At 37.5% G+C, this 23,348-nt stretch overlaps 2 protein-coding genes across 4 annotated transcripts in view; both read right to left on the bottom strand.

Moving 5' to 3' along the window:
• The window catches only part of lqf (epsin homolog lqf), a 16,698-nt gene extending 5,686 nt beyond the window's left edge, over positions 1 to 11,012 (bottom strand). Inside the window, exons 1-2 of one of the 3 annotated variants that reach the window (XM_070208098.1) lie at positions 9,311 to 9,429; positions 7,345 to 7,540 (exon numbers count right to left, since the gene is read on the bottom strand). In XM_070208098.1, coding sequence (XP_070064199.1) covers position 7,345 — 1 coding nt within the window. In that variant the 5' untranslated portion in view covers positions 7,346 to 7,540; positions 9,311 to 9,429. Of the gene's footprint in view, positions 1 to 7,344; positions 7,541 to 7,693; positions 7,783 to 9,310; positions 9,430 to 10,559 lie in introns of those variants that run through there. The other 2 variants (XM_070208097.1, XM_015175657.3) reach the window with 2 other exon arrangements.
• On the bottom strand, positions 10,826 to 23,348 carry ltl (larval translucida). The gene is made up of 4 exons (XM_002046636.4): positions 22,205 to 23,348; positions 14,509 to 15,517; positions 14,246 to 14,444; positions 10,826 to 13,231 (listed from the first exon to the last, which is right to left on the bottom strand). The coding sequence occupies exons 1-4, from the start codon at positions 22,495 to 22,497 to the stop codon at positions 12,237 to 12,239; spliced, it is 2,496 nt and encodes an 831-aa protein (XP_002046672.1). The 5' UTR covers positions 22,498 to 23,348; the 3' UTR covers positions 10,826 to 12,236.

Below are 23,348 nucleotides of genomic sequence, written 5' to 3'. Positions count from 1 at the left end.
AAAGAGCCTGGTGATAACATCGACATTGGTCAAGATCAAACTGTCCCCCTTTGGTAGACATAAACAATTCACCCTAAATATCACGCCACTGTCAATGTTCCCATCAGAGTACTATCCCACGCATAATTGCTGACGCAGCTCAAACTTCACTCAATTTTGACTCAAACTCTCTCAAAGCGAAGTTTGCTAAGCGACCGCAACAGTTAGATAAATCAGTTCATATTCGGGAAGCAAATCTGAATGTACTCAACAAAAGTAGCCGTTAAGTGAAAATAATAAATTGAAATATATTTTTTTATAGTAACCTAACGTGCAAAACTTAATTGGCGCAGCCGGTAGGATACGTCGGGAAAAATTAAAGATCGCTAAAGGATAATTAATTCCCAGATCTAACGCACAATCGCGACCGAAAGTGTTGTCGGAGTGTAATAAAAATTTTCTCGAATACGTATCCGCACAAGAACCTTCGGGTCATTAGTAGCTTAATAATATTGACCCTTTGGGCAATAAAGCTACTACAGTTAATAACGACTGGCTTTGCATATCGTTTGATCCCTGCAATACGTTATTACTGAGTCTTTTTAAGACACACACACAAAAAAAAAAAAAAACATTTACACAATAATCCATCACAAACTTTAACTTAAAATAAAAGTGCAAAATCAAAGAACAATAAAGTTCAAACCTACAAACTCAAAACTATTCAAAAAAAAGTGTATTACACCAAGATGACAATGGAATTATCAGAACAACACCTCAACCAGGCCCTTTCACAACTTAGACAGGTGCCAAGCTTTGACGGATCAACGGATCAACTAAACGCCTTCATTAAAAGGATAGATTACATCCTACACCTGTATCCAACCCGAGATGTTAGACAACATAGCATCTTATACGGAGCCATCGAATTGCAAGTCACAGGAGATGCTCAGAGAATATCACAAAGGACAGCAGCCAACACTTGGCAGGAGCTGAGAAACGCATTGATTGAAGAATACAAAGTGCAGACACCATTTGAAGAACTCCTTCGACGCTTATACAACACGAATTACCAAGGAAACGTCCGTAAGTTCATCGAGGAGCTCGAGAATAAATCTTTTGTTATTTTAAATAAGTTAGCACTAGAAAATATACCTAGCAATACAACCCTTTATACAAATGCTATGAATAACACAATCAAAGATGTTATTACAAAAAAATTACCAGATAGGCTTTTCATGATGTTAGCCAGACACGACATTACGTCGACACAAAAACTAAAGCAAGTAGCTCAAAGAGAGGGATTATATGAAAATAGCGTTACTGAAAAACCTAAAAATAATAATGTTCAGGGAAATCCAAATAACAATCGTAGGAACATGGGAAATTATCAGCAAAATGCTAACCCAACCACCATTTCAAGTGGCTATTCCAACACGAATCAGAGTTATCACGCACAAAATAAACAGCATAATAAGTCCGAAGACAATCAGAAAGCTCACCACGAGTTCCAACAGAAATTAAGTCAAGGTAGATACCAAAATCCCTTAAACTACCAAAATCAGTCCCATTCACGCTTGAATGCACCAAACCCTCCGACTAAACGTCAAAGAGATAGTAACAGTGGGCAGATGAAAATGGATACATCCGAAAATTTTCATCAGCAAGCCTCGGAACAAACAGAAGAAATCCATTCATAAAATTGATTATGAATGACGAAGTTCTAAAATGTGTCATCGACACAGGTTCAACCATTAATCTAATGAAAACTAACCGCTTAAATTTTCCAGTTTACAACGAAACATTAAAGGTTCACACCATAAATGGTGTTATTGAATTAAAACAAAGTATACGATTAGGAGCAAGCAAAATTTGTCCGAGCAAACAAAAATTCTATATTCACGACTTCTCAGAGCATTATGATGTTCTGATTGGGAGAGAATACCTTGAGGCATGTCAAGCAAAAATAGACTATGCACAAGGATCCGTAACCTTAGGAGAATTTAACTTTTGTTTTAGATATAACGACGAAGAGGTCGAAGAGGACAGACCATTTAACTTCGCTATTAATAATGAATTAATAGAAAACAATGAGTTTAGGCTAGAGCACCTAAACTCAGAAGAAAAAGAAAAAATAAAAAAAGTTTTACATGAATTTCGTGATATCCAGTACCATGAAGGTGACAATTTGACTTTCACTAGTACAATTAAACACAAAATTCTAACAAAACATGAGGACCCAATTTACAAGCGTCCATACAAATATCCTCAAATATACGATGAGGAAGTAAATAAACAAATAAGCGATATGATAAAACAAAATATCATACGTAAATCCAAATCCCCTTACTGCTCACCAGTAATAATCGTTCCAAAGAAAAACGATGCATCTGGAAAGCAAAAGTTCCGGTTAGTCATAGATTACCGCAATCTCAATGAACTAACTATTAATGATAAATACCCTATCCCGATCATGGATGAAATATTAGACAAACTTGGAAAATGTCAATATTTCACAACCATTGATCTAGCCAAAGGCTTCCACCAAATCCAAATGGATCCTGGTTCAATACCCAAGACCGCATTTTCGACTAAACATGGCCATTACGAGTACACTCGCATGCCATTCGGTCTTAAGAATGCACCTGCAACGTTCCAACGTTGTATGAACAATCTCTTAGAAGATTTAATTTTTAAGGATTGTCTGGTCTACTTAGACGACATTATTATTTTTTCCACTTCATTGGAGGAACACATTTTGTCGCTACAAAAGGTATTTAAGAAGCTTAGAGAAGCTAACTTAAAACTACAGTTGGATAAATGCGAGTTTATGAGAAAAGAAACTGAATTTCTCGGTCACATCATCACAACTGAGGGTATAAAACCAAATCCCAACAAGATACAAGCAATTGTCAAATTCCCAATTCCAAAAACCCCAAAAGAAATTAAATCATTTCTAGGATTATGTGGTTTCTATAGGAAATTTATACCAAATTTCGCTAATATAGTAAAACCATTAACACTTAAATTAAAAAAAGGAGCAAAAATCAATATAAAAGACAGAGACTACGAACTAGCGTTTGAAAAGCTAAAAGTACTCATAACATCCGACCCAATTTTAATATACCCTAACTTCGAAAAACCATTTTCATTAACTACAGACGCGAGTAATATGGCAATAGGGGCCGTCCTTTCGCAAGAGCATAAGCCTATATGCTATGCAAGTAGAACTCTCAACGAGCATGAGTTAAATTATTCAACGATTGAAAAAGAATTATTAGCAATCGTTTGGGCCACTAAATACTTTAGGTCCTATCTCTTTGGTCGACAATTTCAAATCCTTAGTGATCACAGACCACTCGTCTGGTTAAATAATATGAAAGAACCTAACATGAAATTACAAAGGTGGAAGATCAAGCTAAATGAGTTTGATTTCCAAATTAAATACGTCCCAGGAAAAGAAAATTATGTGGCAGATGCTCTGTCCAGAATTCAATTAAACGAAAACTTCTTAGGCGAAGATACAATTAGCACAAGAGCAACAATACATAGTGCTCAAGAAGACAACAGTAACCATTTACAAATCACAGAAAGACCACTTAATTATTATAATCGACAAATAGAATTTGAAAAAGGAACCGAGAACGAAACAAAAGTTACGAATTACTTTCACAAAACCAACATAAAAATTACGTACAAAGACATGACTAATACGCATGCCAAAGAATTAATAACAGAATACTTATGCACAAAGAAAAGTGTGCTATACTTCCACAACGAAGCAGATTTTCCAATTTTTCAAGAAGCCTACTTAGAAATAATAAGTCCGAATAATTCAACAAAGGCAATGAAAACTAGTACAAAATTAATAGACCTTCAAACATACGCAGAATTCAAAGAATTAATATTAAAAAAGCACAAAGAATTATTACATCCAGGAATTGAAAAAACTATCAATTGGTTCAAAGAAACCCACTATTTCCCAGATTATCAAAATTTAATTCAAAATCTAATAAATGAATGTGAGATTTGCAACATCGCAAAAACAGAACACAGGGATACAAAATTAACTTTCGAAATAACTCCGGAAATCGCTAATATCCGAGAAAAATATGTAATGGATTTTTACATAGTAGGAGATAAACAATTTTTATCTTGCATTGATATCTATTCAAAATTTGCATCATTAATAGAAATAAAAAGTAGAGACTGGCTAGAAACCAAACGAGCTATATTACAAGTGTTCAACCAAATGGGTAAACCCATCGAAATAAAGGCAGACAAAGACTCAGCTTTTATGTGTACAGCTTTACAATTATGGCTAAAATCAGAAGCAGTAAATATTAATATAACCACTAGTAAAAATGGTATATCCGACGTAGAACGATTTCATAAGACAGTTAACGAAAAACTAAGAATCATTAACAGCGACTCAGACGTCGAAAATAAACTTACAAAATTTGAAACTATACTCTACACGTACAATCATAAAACAAAGCACAAAACGACTAACAGAACACCAGCGGACATATTCATATATGCAGGTACACCAGAGTATGACACTCAAGCTAATAAAGAAAAACTAATAAATAATCTCAACAAAAAACGAACAAATTATGAAATTGACACTAGATACAAACACTCACCGTTAGTTAAATCAAAGACGACAACCCCGTTCAAGAAAACAGGAGAACTAAGACAAATCGACGACAAACATTTTGAGGAAACTAACAGAGGCAGGAAAATAACACATTACAAAACCAAATTTAAAAAGAAAAAGAAGACTAATCAAAGCAAATATAACAATTACAGGTCAACAACAGACAGCGATCAAAACATACAAGCACCAGCTTAAATTAATTATTATAATATTACTATCAATAACTGTAAACCATATAAATGCACAGAGTATTGAAATTAATCCTATCAAAGCCCATAACGGATATCTCATATTTAAAACAGGAACCATAGACATTCCGACAGATTACGAATTCCACTGTTTAACGGTTAATATAACAAAAACCGAAGAAACTTTTAACAATTTAATTGAACAAAGTAAAGAATTCAATAACCTTATACAAATCGAATACCTAGTAGAAAAATTAAACAGAGAAATAAACGGCTTAAAAATAGCCAAACGCAGCAAAAGAGGTTTAGTTAACATAGTAGGAACAGCATATAAATACTTATTTGGAACATTAGATCAAGAAGACAAAGCAGAAATTGAACAAAAAATAAGCAACTTAGCAGAAAACAGCGTCCAGGTTAACGAATTAAATTACATAATAGAAGCTATAAACAAAGGAATAGAAATCATGAACGAACTAGATCAAGAGAAACAAAAAGGAAAGAAATTAGATATCCTTATATTTAACTTACAACACTTTACAGAATATATAGAAGACATTGAGATGGGAATGCAGCTCACAAGATTAGGAATTTTTAACCCAAAATTACTAAAACATGACTATTTGTTGCATGTTAATTCTGAGAAATTGTTGAATACAAAAACTTCCACTTGGTTTAAATCAGATACAAACGAAATACTTATAATATCCCATATTCCTCGAGAAATAATAAAAAGCCCGGTATTCGAAATAATTCCATACCCGGATGAAAATAATAATATTTTGACAGAAATAGCTCATGAAAAATATTTTACCCAAGATAAAAAAGTTTATAGCAGAGAAACAAAAAAATTAATTAATAATGAATGTTTAACAGGAATTTTAAACCAAATAACATCAGAATGTAGTTATACTAAAATTTTGCAAAATTTTCAAATCAACTACATAGAACCAAATATAATTTTAACTTGGAATTTACCAAAAACTATATTAAACCATAATTGTATAAATAACGAAATAACAATAGAAGGAGACAATATAATAAAAATCTTTAATTGTTCATTGCAAATTAATGAAATTTCAATTTCAAACAATATGTTAGATTATACTCAAAGCATTTACGTAAGCAATGATGTTATAAAATTAGAACCACTTTCGTTTGTACAAACGAAACAAATTATAAATGCACATACAAAATTTAACAATGTATTCCAGATAATTACAATAACCATATTTGTAATCATATTAATAAGTTTAACACTGTATTTGACATATAAGTTCAAAAGCATACCTAAGAAATTAATTATAAAATATAAAAAACCCAAAGTAGAAGAAACACCTACAATAATAGGAGATATACCAATTGTAAAAGAAGAAAATGTTACACTATATCCAAACTTAAACACCTGAGGACAGGCACTTTTCTAATGGTTGGGGGAGTGACATATCCATAGTCGCACCCACCCTTTAACATAACTTAGCACATAAGCATAAGCACAATTATAAACATTTCTAATATTGTAAACAAAGAGCCTGGTGATAACATCGACATTGGTCAAGATCAAACTGTCCCCCTTTGGTAGACATAAACAATTCACCCTAAATATCACGCCACTGTCAATGTTCCCATCAGAGTACTATCCCACGCATAATTGCTGACGCAGCTCAAACTTCACTCAATTTTGACTCAAACTCTCTCAAAGCGAAGTTTGCTAAGCGACCGCAACAGTTAGATAAATCAGTTCATATTCGGGAAGCAAATCTGAATGTACTCAACAAAAGTAGCCGTTAAGTGAAAATAATAAATTGAAATATATTTTTTTATAGTAACCTAACGTGCAAAACTTAATTATATATATATATATATACATATATTTGTATATATATAAATGTTTATAGGGAAAAATAATCAACACAAACACGAGAACACAAACAAATTCCAATATATCGCACAGGGGCGCATCCGATTTCCGAGACTGTGCTTAATTCAATATTTTGATAAACTATTACGTGTGTGGGTTTTGTGTGTGTGTGTGTGTGTGAGAGAGAGTGTGGGTGTATCTGTATCTGTGTGTTGTGTTGTGTTCAAAACTCAAAAACAAATGCGTGTTGTTTTTACTTTTCAAAACAAGGCAAATACTTGGCTACTTTTGTATACTATTGCATGCGACTGGAGTCTGAAGATTAAGCTTAAAGCTCTGCTTAAAGTTCCACGGAAATGCTTGGCATTCAAGCTTTTCGCATAAAGCTTTTGCTTGAACAGACACATAAATTGAGTATCTGCGACCTTAAGGCTTCTTCAGACTCGTCGCACAAGCTTCAGCTTGAACAGACACTTGAATTAAGTGTCTGAGAGCTTAAAGCTTCTTCAGACTCGTCGCATACAAAACATTATAAGCCACGTTCATATTAATTTAGTGTCATTTTACAAGTAGTTAATTAATATGTATACAATTAATCATAGGCGGTGTATTTTTTGTTTAGTAAATGATTATGCAAAGAAAACATTAAGACTTACTTTTCGGTTTGTTTTTTTTTCTATTGCGTTTGACTTATACAAGTAGATTTGTTTTCGGTAAATTTTTTGCTTTGCTTTCTCTATATGCTATATATAGAAGGTGTTTTTCTTTTAAATTGCTTGAATTTGTTCTTTAGCTTTATATTTTGTTTTTGGTTTTAGTTTTTGTTTTGCTGTTTAAGTGCTCCAAAGCAAGCTAAGTATGAGATACAAGATAATACAGTCAAAATACGTAGTATAAAAGTACATATGTATGTATATATAAGATAAATATTTTGTCGTTGTGGTTAAATATACAAATGTGCACAAGTAAAGTACACCAAAAGATTAGTTAGAAATACACATATACCGAGAGTGCAACAAAGAAATATAAATTTTAAAAACTTATGAATAACGAAACCAAACAGAGTCCGCGCTAGGATCCAAGTTCAAGTCTGGAACACACCTCAACAGAGTGAGAAGAAGACTTTTACTAGGCAGAATAGAGGAGGAACTTGTAATTCAATTTGTAAAGAAAATGAAGCAAACAAAATAGTACGGGCAAATTTCGAAAAGCTGCGGAACTGGTCGCATCTCAAATACTCTTCACTGACAGACAAAAGCTGACTGCTATACAGCACCTGCCCACATTTCGTACAATAGAAGGAAAATACATATAAGAGGGGAAGAATTTAGAGATAAATATCTGCCAGATGATTCGATGAATTAAAGTAAACATACTTCTGGAACTCACGACCCTGCTAATATGCTCTTTCAGCGCGCCCCAGGCTATGCAAATTGCTAAGAAGCCACACAAATGCCACGAACAGACAGCGACAATGGGGTAGGGTATTTTTAAGTACCGGAAATAATGGGAAAGCATGTTTGGAATAGGCAAAATTGCAGCTAAGCGGCGTTATGCAAAATGCAAAATTATAATAAATGCATTTTTAATCACTGAAAGAACAAGAATTAATGCAGAAGACCTTCAACTTTTGAGAAGAAATAAATAAACAAAGCCAAAGTCCAACAAAAAGTTCTAATTTCGAATACACTTGAAAAAGTTGCCAATGCTAATAAAAAAAACGGGAATGTTGCTGAAAAAAGCTAATCGACAATTATGTACGTCACAAATCTGCGAAAACACGCACAAACACACACACACACACAGTCTTTATGTCGTAGCTCACTTTAAGCTGATAAGATATCAGCCAGTATTAAGATTTTATTTTATTTATTTCACTCGTGGTCAGGTAAACACTGATATTTCAACATTAAGATTCTAGAACGAGTTGGAATGCGTAGTTGCCAACGAAGTGTGAGGAACGCACTTGACACATATTAAAGCCGGCTTGAAAAGAAACTACGTGCAGAACTCGAACTCAAGCTCGAAAAGCTCAGTTCGAAACTAGTCGAACGGGTATTCGTATATGTATATGCACAGTTTTGTGTGTGTGTGTGTGTGTGTGTGTTCGTGTTTTTGTGAATGCTGCGGGATTCATTGACCGCTGCCGAGTTGTAATATGGGCCGTGCGTGAAGATCAGAGAGAGCGAGAGAGAGCGCAAGCTTTAAATGCGGGCCGGTCTTTAACGGTTTGTTTGTTTTGTTTGTGGTTTGCTCTCAGTCTCCGACTCTCGCTGCTAGCTGCAGCAGAAATAGAAGAAATAAGGCAACACGAATAATTCAATTAAATGTCGCACAAGACAAAAAAAAAAAAAATTAAAAGGAAAACAAGCAAGTGAAGTCAAAGGAATTGAAAATGAGGGGGAGGTGCATTGGCCTGAACTTGGGCAATTGAATGCCAGACGCAAACAAGCAATAAGCTAAAAAGAGAGAGCAAGCGTTACGACGCGCACTTTCTTTGTTGTGGCGCTTTATTTTTGCACTTGACTTTTTCCGCGACGGCGACGTTTTTATTGCCAAAAATATATTAGTGTATATATATATGTGTGTGTGTGTGTATAAACTGAACGGCTTGTGTTGTACTTTCTGGCAAGGAGAGCCTTGAATTTAACGTCAAGTTCAATGAACGTAGACTAAAAAACAATTCGCGCAGCGGAAGCACACTGCAGCAGCGGACGAGAGCTTTGCCGAGATCGAGATCACAAGCGAGACTGAGCGAGCGCGAATGAGTGCGTGATGCGAATTGATACGAACGTGATTTAAATGGCGTTCACCAGCAACAACAACAACAACAACTACAGCCACTTGCGCACATTAGAACAAATTATTATGTGCTCTTTGTTCGTGTTGTGTGCTGTGTGTTGTCTAATGCTATTAGGAACCCCTTTGTCTGAGCGACCTGTCCGTTTTATCGTTTAGCACAACGTTGCGAATGTGTGGAATCGATAATGGGGGAATGTCTAGTCGAAGGTCAGCGCATTTGCATAGCGCTCAGCCCACTGTGCAGGCCTCTGATCTTGCGCGCGCTCTCTCTCTCTCCCACTCTCTCTTGCACTGTCTCTCATCTTCGATTTGAATGTTGCATTTTGGTGCATGCGGGCGGCGTACAATTTGGGGCGTGTGCATTGTGTGTGTGTGTGTGTGTGTGTGTGTGTGAGTTGCTGTGCGTGTGTGCGTACGTGTACCCGTTTGATAACAATTCGAAAGGAAAAATGCGATTAGATTTCATAACTACTTATTTGTGAGCACATTTGTCTACATGTCCATGTTGGTATGCACTGACAACCGATATATGCGACACCTTCATTCATATTAGTCACTTCTAATACGGCGAAATGGGCAACATAAACCAGTTCCAAATGCCCCGGCTATGACTAAGCCGCGGCGCGTCGCGGCGGCCGGCGGCACGGCGAAACGAGCCGGCGAAAATACAGCAGCAAACTGTTATCAACAAAATGATAAATACGAACAAAAAAAAAAAAAAAAAGAAATAAAATGAACTACAACTACGACGACTACAACAAATAAGCCCACAGTTTATATATTTTTATATACAAATTATAACAACTTCCGTTAAGTGAAGTATAGTAGTATAAGATGACGTACACACACATACACATACACATACACATATGTATATGTACAATATGCTAGGCATACGCTGCCAAATGCATAAACAACAAATGGCAACTATTTCGAAATCAGTAATAACAACAACAACAAAAAAACACGAAACAAAAAAAAATAGTTGCTGCCAATTGCGAGCAACAAATACAAATGAAAGAAAACTAAAGAGAAATGCTCGCCCCAAACGCTGCCCACGTCCGCTTACCTGCTGCAATACTTCTGACTTCTCTCCGCACTGCGCGTTGTGTTGCCTGCAGTTGGCTAGTCCGTGTGTGTGTGTGCGTGAATGTATGTCTGTGTAGGTGTATGTGTATGTGTGCGCGTGTGTGTGGTGTGATGTGTGTGGGGCTCCAAGAAACAACGAAAACTACTCCTCCCAGCTAGTTTTATATTTTTACGACTTTCTTTTTAAATATGCCCGACAGTCACAAGACGATGACAACAACGGCGACGTCAACAGAATTGCAGTGGAAACTAATTGTATGTGTATGTCGTAGGGCACGCGTGGGCGTTATTTACACTTTTTTTTTTTTGTTTGTTGCACCGAACACGAATATTAGCCAAATATAATATGAAACAGAGCAATGATTTTCTTGTTTTGTATGGCTTTTGCGTTTGCTTTCTTTTTCTGCTGCTGTTTTGCTCCGTCTCCACTCGCTGACGATGGTATTACTAAAACAATAGGCAAAGAAACGATATATCGATATAACGTAGAGTAGCAACTACGTGTTGCCAGCTATCGATTACACGGCATGGCTTAATTGTCAATTAAATAAAATCTAAAAATATAAAATGCCAAAAATTAAAGCTATAATAGTGGCAATTTATATCAGTATTGTCATTGGAACAAGCTAAAACTTGACCAAAATATAAGATGTCATTATTTCAACGACTGCAGTTAGATAACAGCGTGAATGTTTTGTTGCACATCTATAACATATTGCATTAACATAATTCTGCTATCACGATAACATCGATAGGTTGATTTACTTAACTCGGTAAATAACATTTGTACATTTTTAACACTACTTTGAATTCGTTTCGATTTTAAGGCGGTAAGATTTGAAATTCGAATTGTGCGCCTGAGTTGATTATCAAGCTCTAAATTGTTATGTCGAACCGATTTCTTTCTGTTTATTTACGACTTTATTTAGAATACCATTTTCATTTATTTGTTTATATAATTACGTGCTACAAACTAAATTCATTTGTTAACCAACTGATAACAATATATATTTTTTTCTTTTGTGTTTATGTGCGTTGCTACGTCTGTGTGAGTGTATGTGTGTGTTTGTGTGTGTTTTTCTCGTTCTTTAACATTAACTCGATGTTTGTTTTTTGTTTATATATATTTTTTTGTTGTTTTCGCTTTTTCCTTTTGTTTAACTCTAAGTACCTACTTGTAAACTTTTCAACGTACATATGGTGTATACAGTTATTAAATATTTATATTCGCTGTCACTTACTGGCCAGACAAGCTGCCCCCGCGTACCCTCGCCACGCCCACCCCCACCCGCCCAGTAATCAACTTAAAACTTAAGCCAGTCCCCGGTCGCAGTCCGTCGATCTGTCCTTGGGTTCACGTAAATTCCGAACGAATTTTCCGGTTTTTCTTTCGGTTCTTTTTTTTCGTTCGGTTTTTCTTCTTTTGAAAACTGAAACGCTCGAAACGCTTAAATCGAAAATCATAGAAACTAAATTAACTTAAGACATACAATCCAAATTGTTCGTTACGCTGCTCGATGCATGCCACGCCCCCACACCCAACGCCCACGCCTGCCAGCGCCTATTTTTTATTTAAATAATTGTTGTGCGTGTTTTTTTTTCTGGTTTTTTTTTGTTGTTTTCTTTTTGTTTTTTTTTTTTTTGGCACACACTCTGCTCACTCCTCCGGCGGTTCCTCGGGTATTTGCAGATTCTGTGCCGCATGCTCCGAGTCGCCCAGCAGCACCGACGGATACTCCTCGTGCACCGAATTGGACTGCGAATCGGCATCCTCCTCGAGCAGATTCGATTTGCTCGTCGGCGGCGGCGGCGGCGGCGTCGTCGCCAGCAGCACATTCGGTATATACTCGACCGTCTCATACTCTGTTTTGGCCACCGTATCGGCGACGCGCTGCTCGTGCTGCTCGGCGACGGCAGCCGGCATCAGCGGCGGCTGCAGCTGCTCCTGTTCCTGCTCCAGCTTCAACTGCTTCTGCTCCTCCAACTGCTCCAGTGTGCGGGGGAAATCGCTAGCTGTGGCATTCATGTGACTCGGCTTGACAGAGTCCGTCAGATTGGGCTCCTCTATGTCCAGGACAATGGGCAGCGTATCATTTGGTTGCGGCGTCGTTGTGCTCGTCGTCGTTGTGGTCGGCGCTGTGGTGGTCACCATTTCCGGCGTTGCCAGCGGCTGACTTACGGGCGCAGGCGTTGTCACCGGACTGATTACGGGCGGATTCGTTGTTGTCGTTGTTGTTGTTGTTGTTGTTGTTGTGCTCGTCGTCGTGTTGTTCAGCTCCAAGTGCAGCAGCGGCGGCGCCGGCGGGGTTGTGGTGGCCAGCAGCAGCGGCGGCGGCGGTTGGGCAGCTATTATGACCGGATTGATCAGCGGCTGGCCCAGCGTTGCAATTAACGGCGGCAGCAGCTCATCGTTGTTCTTGATCAGAATGGGCGACGGCACCAGCATCTGGACCAAAGGCTTGGCGTCCTCGGCATCGCCGATCTTCAGCTTGGTCACCAGCAGCGGCAGATCGATCTTGTACAGCATTGGCAGCACCGTGCACACCTCCTGGTCATTCTCGAAACACTGCGAACGGCCGCGAATGCGCGCATCCTGCGCGGCCATCAAACGGCACAGCTCGTTCAGGCGCACATCACACATGATGGGATTGTCTGAGCGAATGTAATACAATACGATATAGCATATAAATAAATTATGTTAAATATACAAATATTATTAATTATTTAATTGATGTCCCTAGCTCTTTTGGTGCCCGAGATATGCCCCAAGAAACCTTTCTTCAAAATCGATATTTATCGATATTAGGAGAATAAGAAATTCTGCTTATGGAAATGAATAATATTTAATTCAAGCAGATCTTGCCAGATTTTTTCATCAAACGACTTTCATTTAAGCAATTTATTAAGAAGGACCCCGGTTCGAATCCATCGCTAACGCAGGGATCCGGGCATTGTTTTAGTCGTAGGTCTCAGTAATCATTTATGTTCTTGATGAAGGTCTTTATCCATACTAATCATAATAATAATAATAATATTCCCAATTCAGGTCTTCAGATCTTATAGGTTCTGATACTGGAGATATCCAAAATATTGATATACGTGTCTCGTTTCCTTTGCTTAACGTGGCCTGGTCCTCATTTGGAAACATCCATCATCCTTCATCCTTCATACATAAGCTCAATAGCTAAAGGCTCGAACTCTTAGTCCACCAAATCCCACACACACGATACAACCACAGCAAGGGGTCAGTTTTTAAGAGTTTTTTCAATTCGTGGTACCGACTGAGGGAATTTGAAGGTATTTCTTAATCGGTTTTCGAACTCGAACAGGAAACTGATGAGGTATTCCAGTATCCGACTGAGACAGACGGACATATAAAGCTTTTACATTGACTCATTTCTTTCTCCTGATCAATCATATGGATAACTTAATTTAAGTATTAAATTCCTAATTGAATTAAACCTTTTTTTAGTAAGGATGAACTTGAACTAAGTTCGTTTTGTTTTGTTTTTGTAAATTTAAAATAGTTTCTGACTTATTCTCAGACAGTTTTAACTAATCTTAAATTACGCACGCTTTAAGCTTATGTCAAGAGCTCTTAGCTTGATTTTTGCTTATTCAATGAGGTATAAATGCGATTTTTCTCAGTGTATTTGAGGTACTCACCATCGAGATGTATCTCCAGTTTGCCGGGCACATTGTGATTCTTGCAGCGCGTGTTGGTGACGAGTTCGCTGGAGATGGTCGTGATTTGATTGTTGGTCAAGTTGACCTGGCAGAGCACGGGCAGCCCATAAAAGTCGCGCTCCAGCTTGCTAATATTGTTGTAGGCCACTTTCAGGATCTTCAGGTTGGGCAGCAGAGTCTGCGAAAATAAACAAAACGTTGCTTGATGCCAAATGCGAAGGGAACTCAGACTCTGGACCTACCGTTTCCAGCTGCTTCAGTTCCACGAGTTGATTGCTGGTCAAGTCGAGAATCTCCAGGCGATTCATGCCGTTCAGGTCGCCTGGCATAATGTACTCGATGCGGTTCTCCGGCAGGCTGAGTATGCGCAGATTGCTCAAACCGGCCAGCGCCGAGTCCAGGGTTATGATCTGATTGTGATCGAGACGCAGATCGATCAGCGGCAGCTCCGGCATGTGCTTGTGCCCGGGCAGTAGGCGCTGGATGCGATTGTAGGAGAGATCGAGTATCTTGAGGGAGCGCAGGCCGTGCAGCTCCTCCATGGAAAACTCGTCAATGTCGTTGAACGAAAAGTTGCCAATCTTCAGCTTGGCCATAGGATGCAGCGAGGAGTTCAGCGAGCGTATATGATTGCAGGCCAGATTGAGGGTCTCCATCTGGCGGCACGCCTGAAAGTCATCCTGGGCCAAAAACTCCAGCTCATTGTTGTTCGCAAACAGTTCGTTCAGAAACTGCGCATTCCTCAGCACACGATCGAACGATCTCAGTCGATTGAAGTGCAGATGTATCGTCTCCAGATCGTTCATGCTGGCCATGTTCCCGGGCAGTCGTTCCAGCCGATTGTTGTGCGCCATCAGCAGACGCAGCTTGCTGCCATCCGGCAGCTCGCCATCCAGATCGCTGATGTTGTTCGCATTGATGAACAGCGACTGCAGCTTGGTCAGTTCGTGGAGCGAACCGTTCAGCGACTCGATTTGATTGCGGCCCAAATGCAGGATGAGCAGGCTGAGCGGAAAGGCGCCACGATCCAGCCGGGTTATGTTGTTGCTGGGCAAGATCAGATTCGTTACCATTTGGATGCCCTTCAGATCGTCCTGCTGCACGGCTCGTATGTTACAGCGCCCAATGTCCAGGGTCTGGAGCAGCGGCATGTGATTCAAGACGTGCTTCGGAATCTCGTCGAGTTCGTTGTCGCCGACGCTTAAGTAGGTGACATTCGATAACCCGCGAAATGGCAGCTCTGGCAGCGATCTATAAATAGCATCAAAATTATATAAAAACAGAAAATAGAATAATTAAATGACATTACCCAAAAATTAGATTCGGAAATACCAAAAATACATCTATAAATGGCCTTTACTAGATTTGAGTGGGATGGAATCGAACTTCTAGATTTCATAATTCGTACTTTACTCAGCATTGAGTAAGGGGTATTTCACAAATCTCTTCAAATCTAATCTTCAAAATTTCTATTGCATACTTTTTGGCTCGCAAGTGACAATGACACTGGCTTAAAGCGACAATGATGTCTGAGGATATGTGCCAAACTGTTATAAATAAAACATTAGAAAGACCTTTGACAGAGCTTTGAGCTTTAAGAAATATTAACAGTATTTAATTTATTTACTATTGATTTACTTCCTAACAGCTTTAGTCTTTAACTTAATCCCTTTTTAAGTAATAAGTCAGACATCTAAACAACACATTGGAGAAAAAAGCTTTTGCATAGCTTGTAAATATCAATTTTCAATTTTTCAATTATCAATTAATTCTATAATTCTCAATTTTCAAAGACTGTTTCGAATTTCAAAGCAGATTTGTAGATGTATATAAGTTTTTTCCAGGCAATACAAAAAATAGTTCTACCAAAGATTTTTTATGATGAACGATAAGCTTTAAAAAAGGGTTCATCATCATCATCAAAGTTTTTTAATTATGTGTAATTTGTATCTGTATCTGTTTCTGTTTCTGTTTCTGTTTCTGTTTCTGTTTCTGTTTCTGTTTCTGTATCTGTATCTGTATCTGTATCTGTATCTGTATCTGTATCTGTATCTGTATCTGTATCTGTATCTGTATCTGTATCTGTATCTGTATCTGTATCTGTATCTGTATCTGTATCTGTATCTGTATCTGTATCTGTATCTGTATCTGTATCTGTATCTGTATCTGTATCTGTATCTGTATCTGTATCTGTATCTGTATCTGTATCTGTATCTGTATCTGTATCTGTATCTGTATCTGTATCTGTATCTGTATCTGTATCTGTATCTGTATCTGTATCTGTATCTGTATCTGTATCTGTATCTGTATCTGTATCTGTATCTGTATCTGTATCTGTATCTGTATCTGTATCTGTATCTGTATCTGTATCTGTATCTGTATCTGTATCTGTATCTGTATCTGTATCTGTATCTGTATCTGTATCTGTATCTGTATCTGTATCTGTATCTGTATCTGTATCTGTATCTGTATCTGTATCTGTATCTGTATCTGTATCTGTATCTGTATCTGTATCTGTATCTGTATCTGTATCTGTATCTGTATCTGTATCTGTATCTGTATCTGTATCTGTATCTGTATCTGTATCTGTATCTGTATCTGTATCTGTATCTGTATCTGTATCTGTATCTGTATCTGTATCTGTATCTGTATCTGTATCTGTATCTGTATCTGTATCTGTATCTGTATCTGTATCTGTATCTGTATCTGTATCTGTATCTGTATCTGTATCTGTATCTGTATCTGTATCTGTATCTGTATCTGTATCTGTATCTGTATCTGTATCTGTATCTGTATCTGTATCTGTATCTGTATCTGTATCTGTATCTGTATCTGTATCTGTATCTGTATCTGTATCTGTATCTGTATCTGTATCTGTATCTGTATCTGTATCTGTATCTGTATCTGTATCTGTATCTGTATCTGTATCTGTATCTGTATCTGTATCTGTATCTGTATCTGTATCTGTATCTGTATCTTTATCTGTATCTGTATCTGTATCTTATCTGTATCTTATCTGTACTATCTGTATCTGTATCTGTATCTTATCTGTATCTGTATCTGTATCTGTATCTGTATGTGTATCTGTATCTGTATCTGTATCTGTATCTGTATCTGTATCTGTATCTGTATCTGTATCTGTATCTGTATCTGTATCTGCACCTATATAAATATGTATCTGTATATTTAATTGTATCTGTATCTGAATATGCACTTGTATCTGTATCTGAATATGCACTTGTATCTGTATCTGAGTCGATATCTCTAAGTGAATCGGTGCCTGTATCTAAATCAACTTCTGTACCTGTATCTCTTCCCGTACCCCTCTTTTTCTATTCGTGTTTTTATATCTTTATCGATGGCTGCAAGCGGCTATTAAGTTGTCGCCGTCGGGGCGCCAAATGGTCGCATTATTCATGATGGGAACTGGGCTGGGAACTGGCTGCTGGTGCTGCTGCTGGCCGGCTGGACGGCTGGTTGGCTGGGATGATGGCGTGCAAATTGCCCGCTGGCAGCCAGTGGACATCCTTGGCGCCGTTATTGGCAGCAGCCTCCAATAGCCTCCTGCACTGATTGGCAGGCATCTATTTATAGAAGCGCCTGAGCGTTCCGAGACACTTGATCTTGATTGATTGCCCGCAGAGCGGAGCAAGTTGCTTGTCAAGCGTTGATTATGTAATGAGGAAAAACAGACTCAACGATTGCAAGGATGATGCATGTACGATATACCCAGCCGGCTGCAATAGATACCGACTATATTGTATCTATAATGAGTGGATGCAGAGCGCGCGTTGAACTTGAGCGCGTATCAAACGAGATACACATGTTGCTATATATATATATATATATGTATAAACGAGATATGTATATGTAGATATACGGACAATTCCTTAACGTCAGTCATATAATTGTCACACGACCTAACTTGGCCTCTTGATCATTGATTGAACGTAATAATAAAATTCAATTGGGTCTCTCTCGCGTTCGCGCTCTCTCTCTCTCTCTCTGTCGCTCAGGCTGTCGCCGTCTCCCTCCCGCTCAAACTAAGCTGACCCCAGGGAGACAAAAAAAAACAATAACAATAATAACAATAACAATTACAAATAACAATAACAGAAACAACGGAACATTCCATTTCCAAGTATTCATTAGGTCTCAATTTTTTTCATTCACTTTTTCAGCTAATTGAGAAGAAGACATTAACGAAAATAAAGAATCAAGTTAGTGTAAACTTTCTTGTCGATTGTTTACTTTCTTAAAGCAAAACATTGCGCAGCATATTCATAAGTATATATAAATATATATTATATACACTGGATTGAAGTAGTTGGCTTGTTATCACTTGGCCGGTTTGTACTTGGAATATTCCATAATAAATTATGTAGCTATCGTACTCAACACTTTTCGCACTTTTGTCAGGGCTGCACTCATTGAACTACTCCTCAACTGTATAATCAGGCACATATACACATATATATATACATAAACGTATTTATATATGCAATTTGATGTGCTCTCTACACATCAAGACATTGCCATGTCGCATGGCTCGCATGGCTTATCAGCCTGAGAAAACAAAACAAAAGTAATCAATGCATCAATCGCACAATCCACACGTCCCATTCAATTTGCAGTCTCTGGACCCGACTTAAGAGCACGCCAAACTAATACTATCTATTTCGTTAGAAAACCCCAGAACAAATCAAAAATATTGTTGACAAAAATTGAAACATTTTTTTTGAATACAAGTCGCATTGTGATCAGTCGGCGATCGTAAAAATGATCATTAAAATCACATTATAAAGTTGGCGCCAGTCATAAACTTATGACGAGCTCATCGAATCGTTAAAACAGCTGCTCTTATCACAGCCAATTCACATACTCGCATTTATATATATACAGCTCACACACATTCGAAAGACCACAAATCTGCTGCCATTTGGTTTTTTTTTTTTTTTTTTTATAGGTAGGTAAAAGTCTAAAATGCGCTTGGGACAGCTAATTGTGTGGAATTTGTCAAATTGAATTGCAGTCTAAAAGTTCTACTGCTTCTGCGGAAAGAAGCGGATTTTTTGTTAGAAAGAGAAAGAGAAAAAAAAAGAGAGTGTCAGCCAAAGGATCTACATTCCAGGATTCTCTTATTAGAAAAATATTAAAAGTAAAATTCTTGAAATTAAAAACATCCTAAGAAAGAATTTCTGTAAAAATCTCTTCGTTTATTTTATTATATATTTATTTAGGATAACATTTTATAATTCAAGCCAAGAATCTGTGAAGTATTTTGGACAACTGGACATAGTTTAATTATGTTCTTTTATCAAAGATGTTTTGAGCCCAAAAAATTATCATCAATAACAAAATTATCAAGCATTCTTTTATATTCCGAACCAATTGAAAATTAGTTAAAAGTGTTGAATGCTTTTCAGTTCAGTTTTTAAACAATATTCAAAATGAAAATGTGCTTTATATATATGAAATATATTCAAACTTCAAAAGGAAGTTCAAGTTTGTTACATCTACTTAATATGCATTTATATCAGATATATTTGGGAAATGTAAATTGAATTGAATTAAAATTGTAGCCCCATCTTCTCGATAATAATTAAATAAATATAAATCTATTTATATATAGAAGAGTTTTTCCGAAAGCAAGCTTTGATCATATATCATTAGAAAGTGAGCAAGTTTTGAAGTTTGCCTGAGCTGCCCAAAGTTAAGCTCAAGGGTTTGAACTCGTTTATCCCACAATATTTTGACAAAGATAATATTCCAATTATTAATAAAACAAATGGGAAGTACTAGATTTCCAAGCTTCTAGGAAAGAAAGCTTTATTAGTTAAAGCATTTTCGATCGTAAGGCCACGCGTTGTTGATACGAACTCATTAGCATATCACACACACACACACACACACACACACACACACACACACACAAACACACTCAGCACACACACACACACACACACACACACTTGCAGCGGAGCGTATGTTTTCCTGGCTGACTCGCTGAAGTGGCCTGGCCTGTGGCATGATTTGGTCAGAGCGCGATATTAAGGCAATAGGTCAATTATATTAAATTGACATCAATGTAAAAAGTTTTCACTGGGCAGCGACAGAGGCAGCGGCAGCGGCAGAGGCAGAGGCAGCGGCAGCACGCGCTCGCGCCGCGGGCAATCGAATCGAATCGAATTGGCGTTGCATATGCGCTACACTCAAAAAAATGAACGAGTGATAATGCTCAAATATAAGTGAAGATTTGATTGGAAATTTGATAAAATACCTTTTAATCTCATCTTATCTTGAGTATAATAATATTGCAATCTGAAGAAACTGAACAAATTTAATATCAAGCATGTTAAAAATAAAAAAAAAAAGGAAGAAACTTTTGCTAGAGAAAAAATGCTTGATATTTAAAGAGATTCTCTTACGAACATAATTTGAATATATTTGCAGCATGACATATTTTCGCGCAGTGTACCTAACATGTATGTAGGCATATATAACACTGATTCGAATAGGCTCTAGTAATTAAATCATTTTCCATATACTGTAATTTTTTTTTTACACACACAGAAATTGCAACTGTTGGCTGACGTTTGACAAATGGATGCGGCCCGCTGATAAAGCGATTGTCAGGCGAAATTGTATAACCCGATGTCAGTTAACTGGCAGTTAAATCATTTTTTTTTTTCAGAAATTTCTTTGCACATATCGGGCAATTATTGTTTTGAATGTCGTTGTTGTTGTTGTTGATATTTAATTGTATTTATTGTTTTTGATTTTGCGGCTGATTAAGAGACAAAAGTCAAATATCAATGAACCCCGCTTATGAAATAGGCCTGCATATTAAATGTGCACATATTATATTAATATTGTTTCATTGTGTGTCAATATTTATTTATATTTGCTATTTTTAATGTGTGTGTAGGTGTGTGTGTGTGTGTGTGTGTGTGTGTGCATTCAATTGAAATTCATTCAGAGTCGCAGCCAACAGAGAAAACGTGCAAGTCGCGCTCGCTCCAGGCCCGAATCGAATAAAAATTGCAATTATCAGTTTTTGCATACGCATTAAGTATACGTCGGATGTCTCTGGGGAATTACTATATATACCCATTGGCTCGGCTATGTATGCGTGCGAGAGCGCGAGAGGGAGAGAGGGAGAGCGCCTACGTATTTATATAGAAAATTGATAAGACACTGTCCACTCGGCTATTTCAATTATCAATAAAAATAAAAAGAAGACAGAGAGAAAGAAAAAAAAAAAAACAACAAAATTTAATCAAAGCACGAAGCGATATGTTTGTGTTTGGCTTCGTCTAGATCTTCTAATCTGCGAGAACTTGGAAACTTTCGGAAACTTTGGTAGACGCGTGTCGCAATGCCACAAAAAAAAACAAAAAAACTATTTGTAATTCGTCTCAATTGCATGTGGCATGGCTATCAGATGCCAGATCCCAGATGCCAGATCCCAGATCTCAGGCCGGGCAGTTGCCCAAGTTGCCTAATTGAGAAATTAAATCATTTAGTTTGCAGGCCAGGTCATAATTAGACGCCTGCGCCCAGGTCTCAATTGAGATCCAATTTAAGTCCAGTTGATAATTGTTGTTGTTGTTGTTTTAAGTATGCAAGAAATTGGCTGTAAACACGTGAAGCGCATTTTCTTTAAATTTTGTATTTATTGCAAGTACATTGTACTCGTATTTTCGTATATTTTGTTGTTGTTGTATTTCTTATTTTTCGAGTTGTTTTTTTTTTTTTTTGATTGGGTTTAAGGAACCTAAATTGATAGACAGCGAGCGGAAAATTCTGTACGCCAGATATGGGTAAAGGCCTGGCCTTGAAATCTAGCCGATAATTGAGTTGATTGGGCGGGCGCCGAAAGGGGAAAGGGGACGCATCTCTAAAGCAAAAGCAACAAAGTAATCAAACGACACTCACCTGAGTCCGTTCCATTGCATGCGCAGCTTATACAGATTAAAGTTCATATCCCGAAATGATCTCATCTCCAGATCGTCCAGCTGCGAATGGGTTATCTTCAGATCGATGCTCACATCGGGATTCAGCTTATTGGCCAGACTATCGACGACCGCGTTGAAGGACTCCAGCTTCTCGCAGGAGAGCTCCACGTGATTGAAGGCCTTGCCCGTTTCGCAGGTGCACGGCGATATCTCCGGCCGTACCGAGCATTGCAGCGTTGCAATATGAAATACGGCGTACACCAGTGAAGTCATTTTCTCAGTTGTTCGCAAAACAAAAAAAAAAAAACGAAACCTACTCAAAGAACTAAGCACGAAATTCAATTTCAATATTATAATATGCCTTGTCGATACGATTGGGCTGAAGGACTTTTGGGCTGGACCAGCGGGCAGCGGGCGGTCGGAAAAATGTTTTGCTTAGTTTTTCCGTGTGCGTGGGAAAACTGTTAGCGCGTTGCGAACATATGTGCGGGAGTTTCCATGCTTATGTGTGTTTGTGTTTCTCTTTTCCCACACTCCCTCTCGCTCTCTCTTGCTGTCGCTTGATTTTTGACTGCGAGATTCTTTTGAAATCTCAATCACTTTTCAGGCCGTAGGCGGCATCGGATTTCACTCAAAAACGCGCTTTAAAAAACCCGCACACAGTTCAGATTGTACAGATGTGAGATGAATATGTTTTTGTTTTTGTATATATATATATATATATTTTTTTTATTTATTTTTTTATTTTTTTTGTGGAGACTGCACTCTCGCCGCTCGTTCGCTCAATCGTTTGGTTGACCTCTTAATCTTCTAAGAACAAAACAAAAAAAAATAATATAACACACACACACACATGCACGCACCGTATTGTTGTTGTTGTTGTTGTTGTTGGTATTTTTCAATTTTATTTGAATTATTTTTGTTTTATTTTTGAGTGTAAAGTATGGAGTCGATTCCTATATAGTATTATTTATTGCATATTATATTCGTTTATTCGTTTATGAATTGTATTTGTTTTTGACTGATTTTGTTGCTTCTCTCTTTAGCACTAGCGATTTCTAGACCCGATGTTCACGTCTTTAGCCCAACACGGTCCGTTTGCGACTGGGAAATATAATGAAAAC

This window comes from Drosophila virilis, chromosome 3 (assembly GCF_030788295.1).
Source record: "Drosophila virilis strain 15010-1051.87 chromosome 3, Dvir_AGI_RSII-ME, whole genome shotgun sequence".
Lineage (NCBI taxonomy): Eukaryota > Metazoa > Arthropoda > Insecta > Diptera > Drosophilidae > Drosophila > Drosophila virilis.
This window is presented reverse-complemented; position numbering and strand designations above follow the sequence as displayed.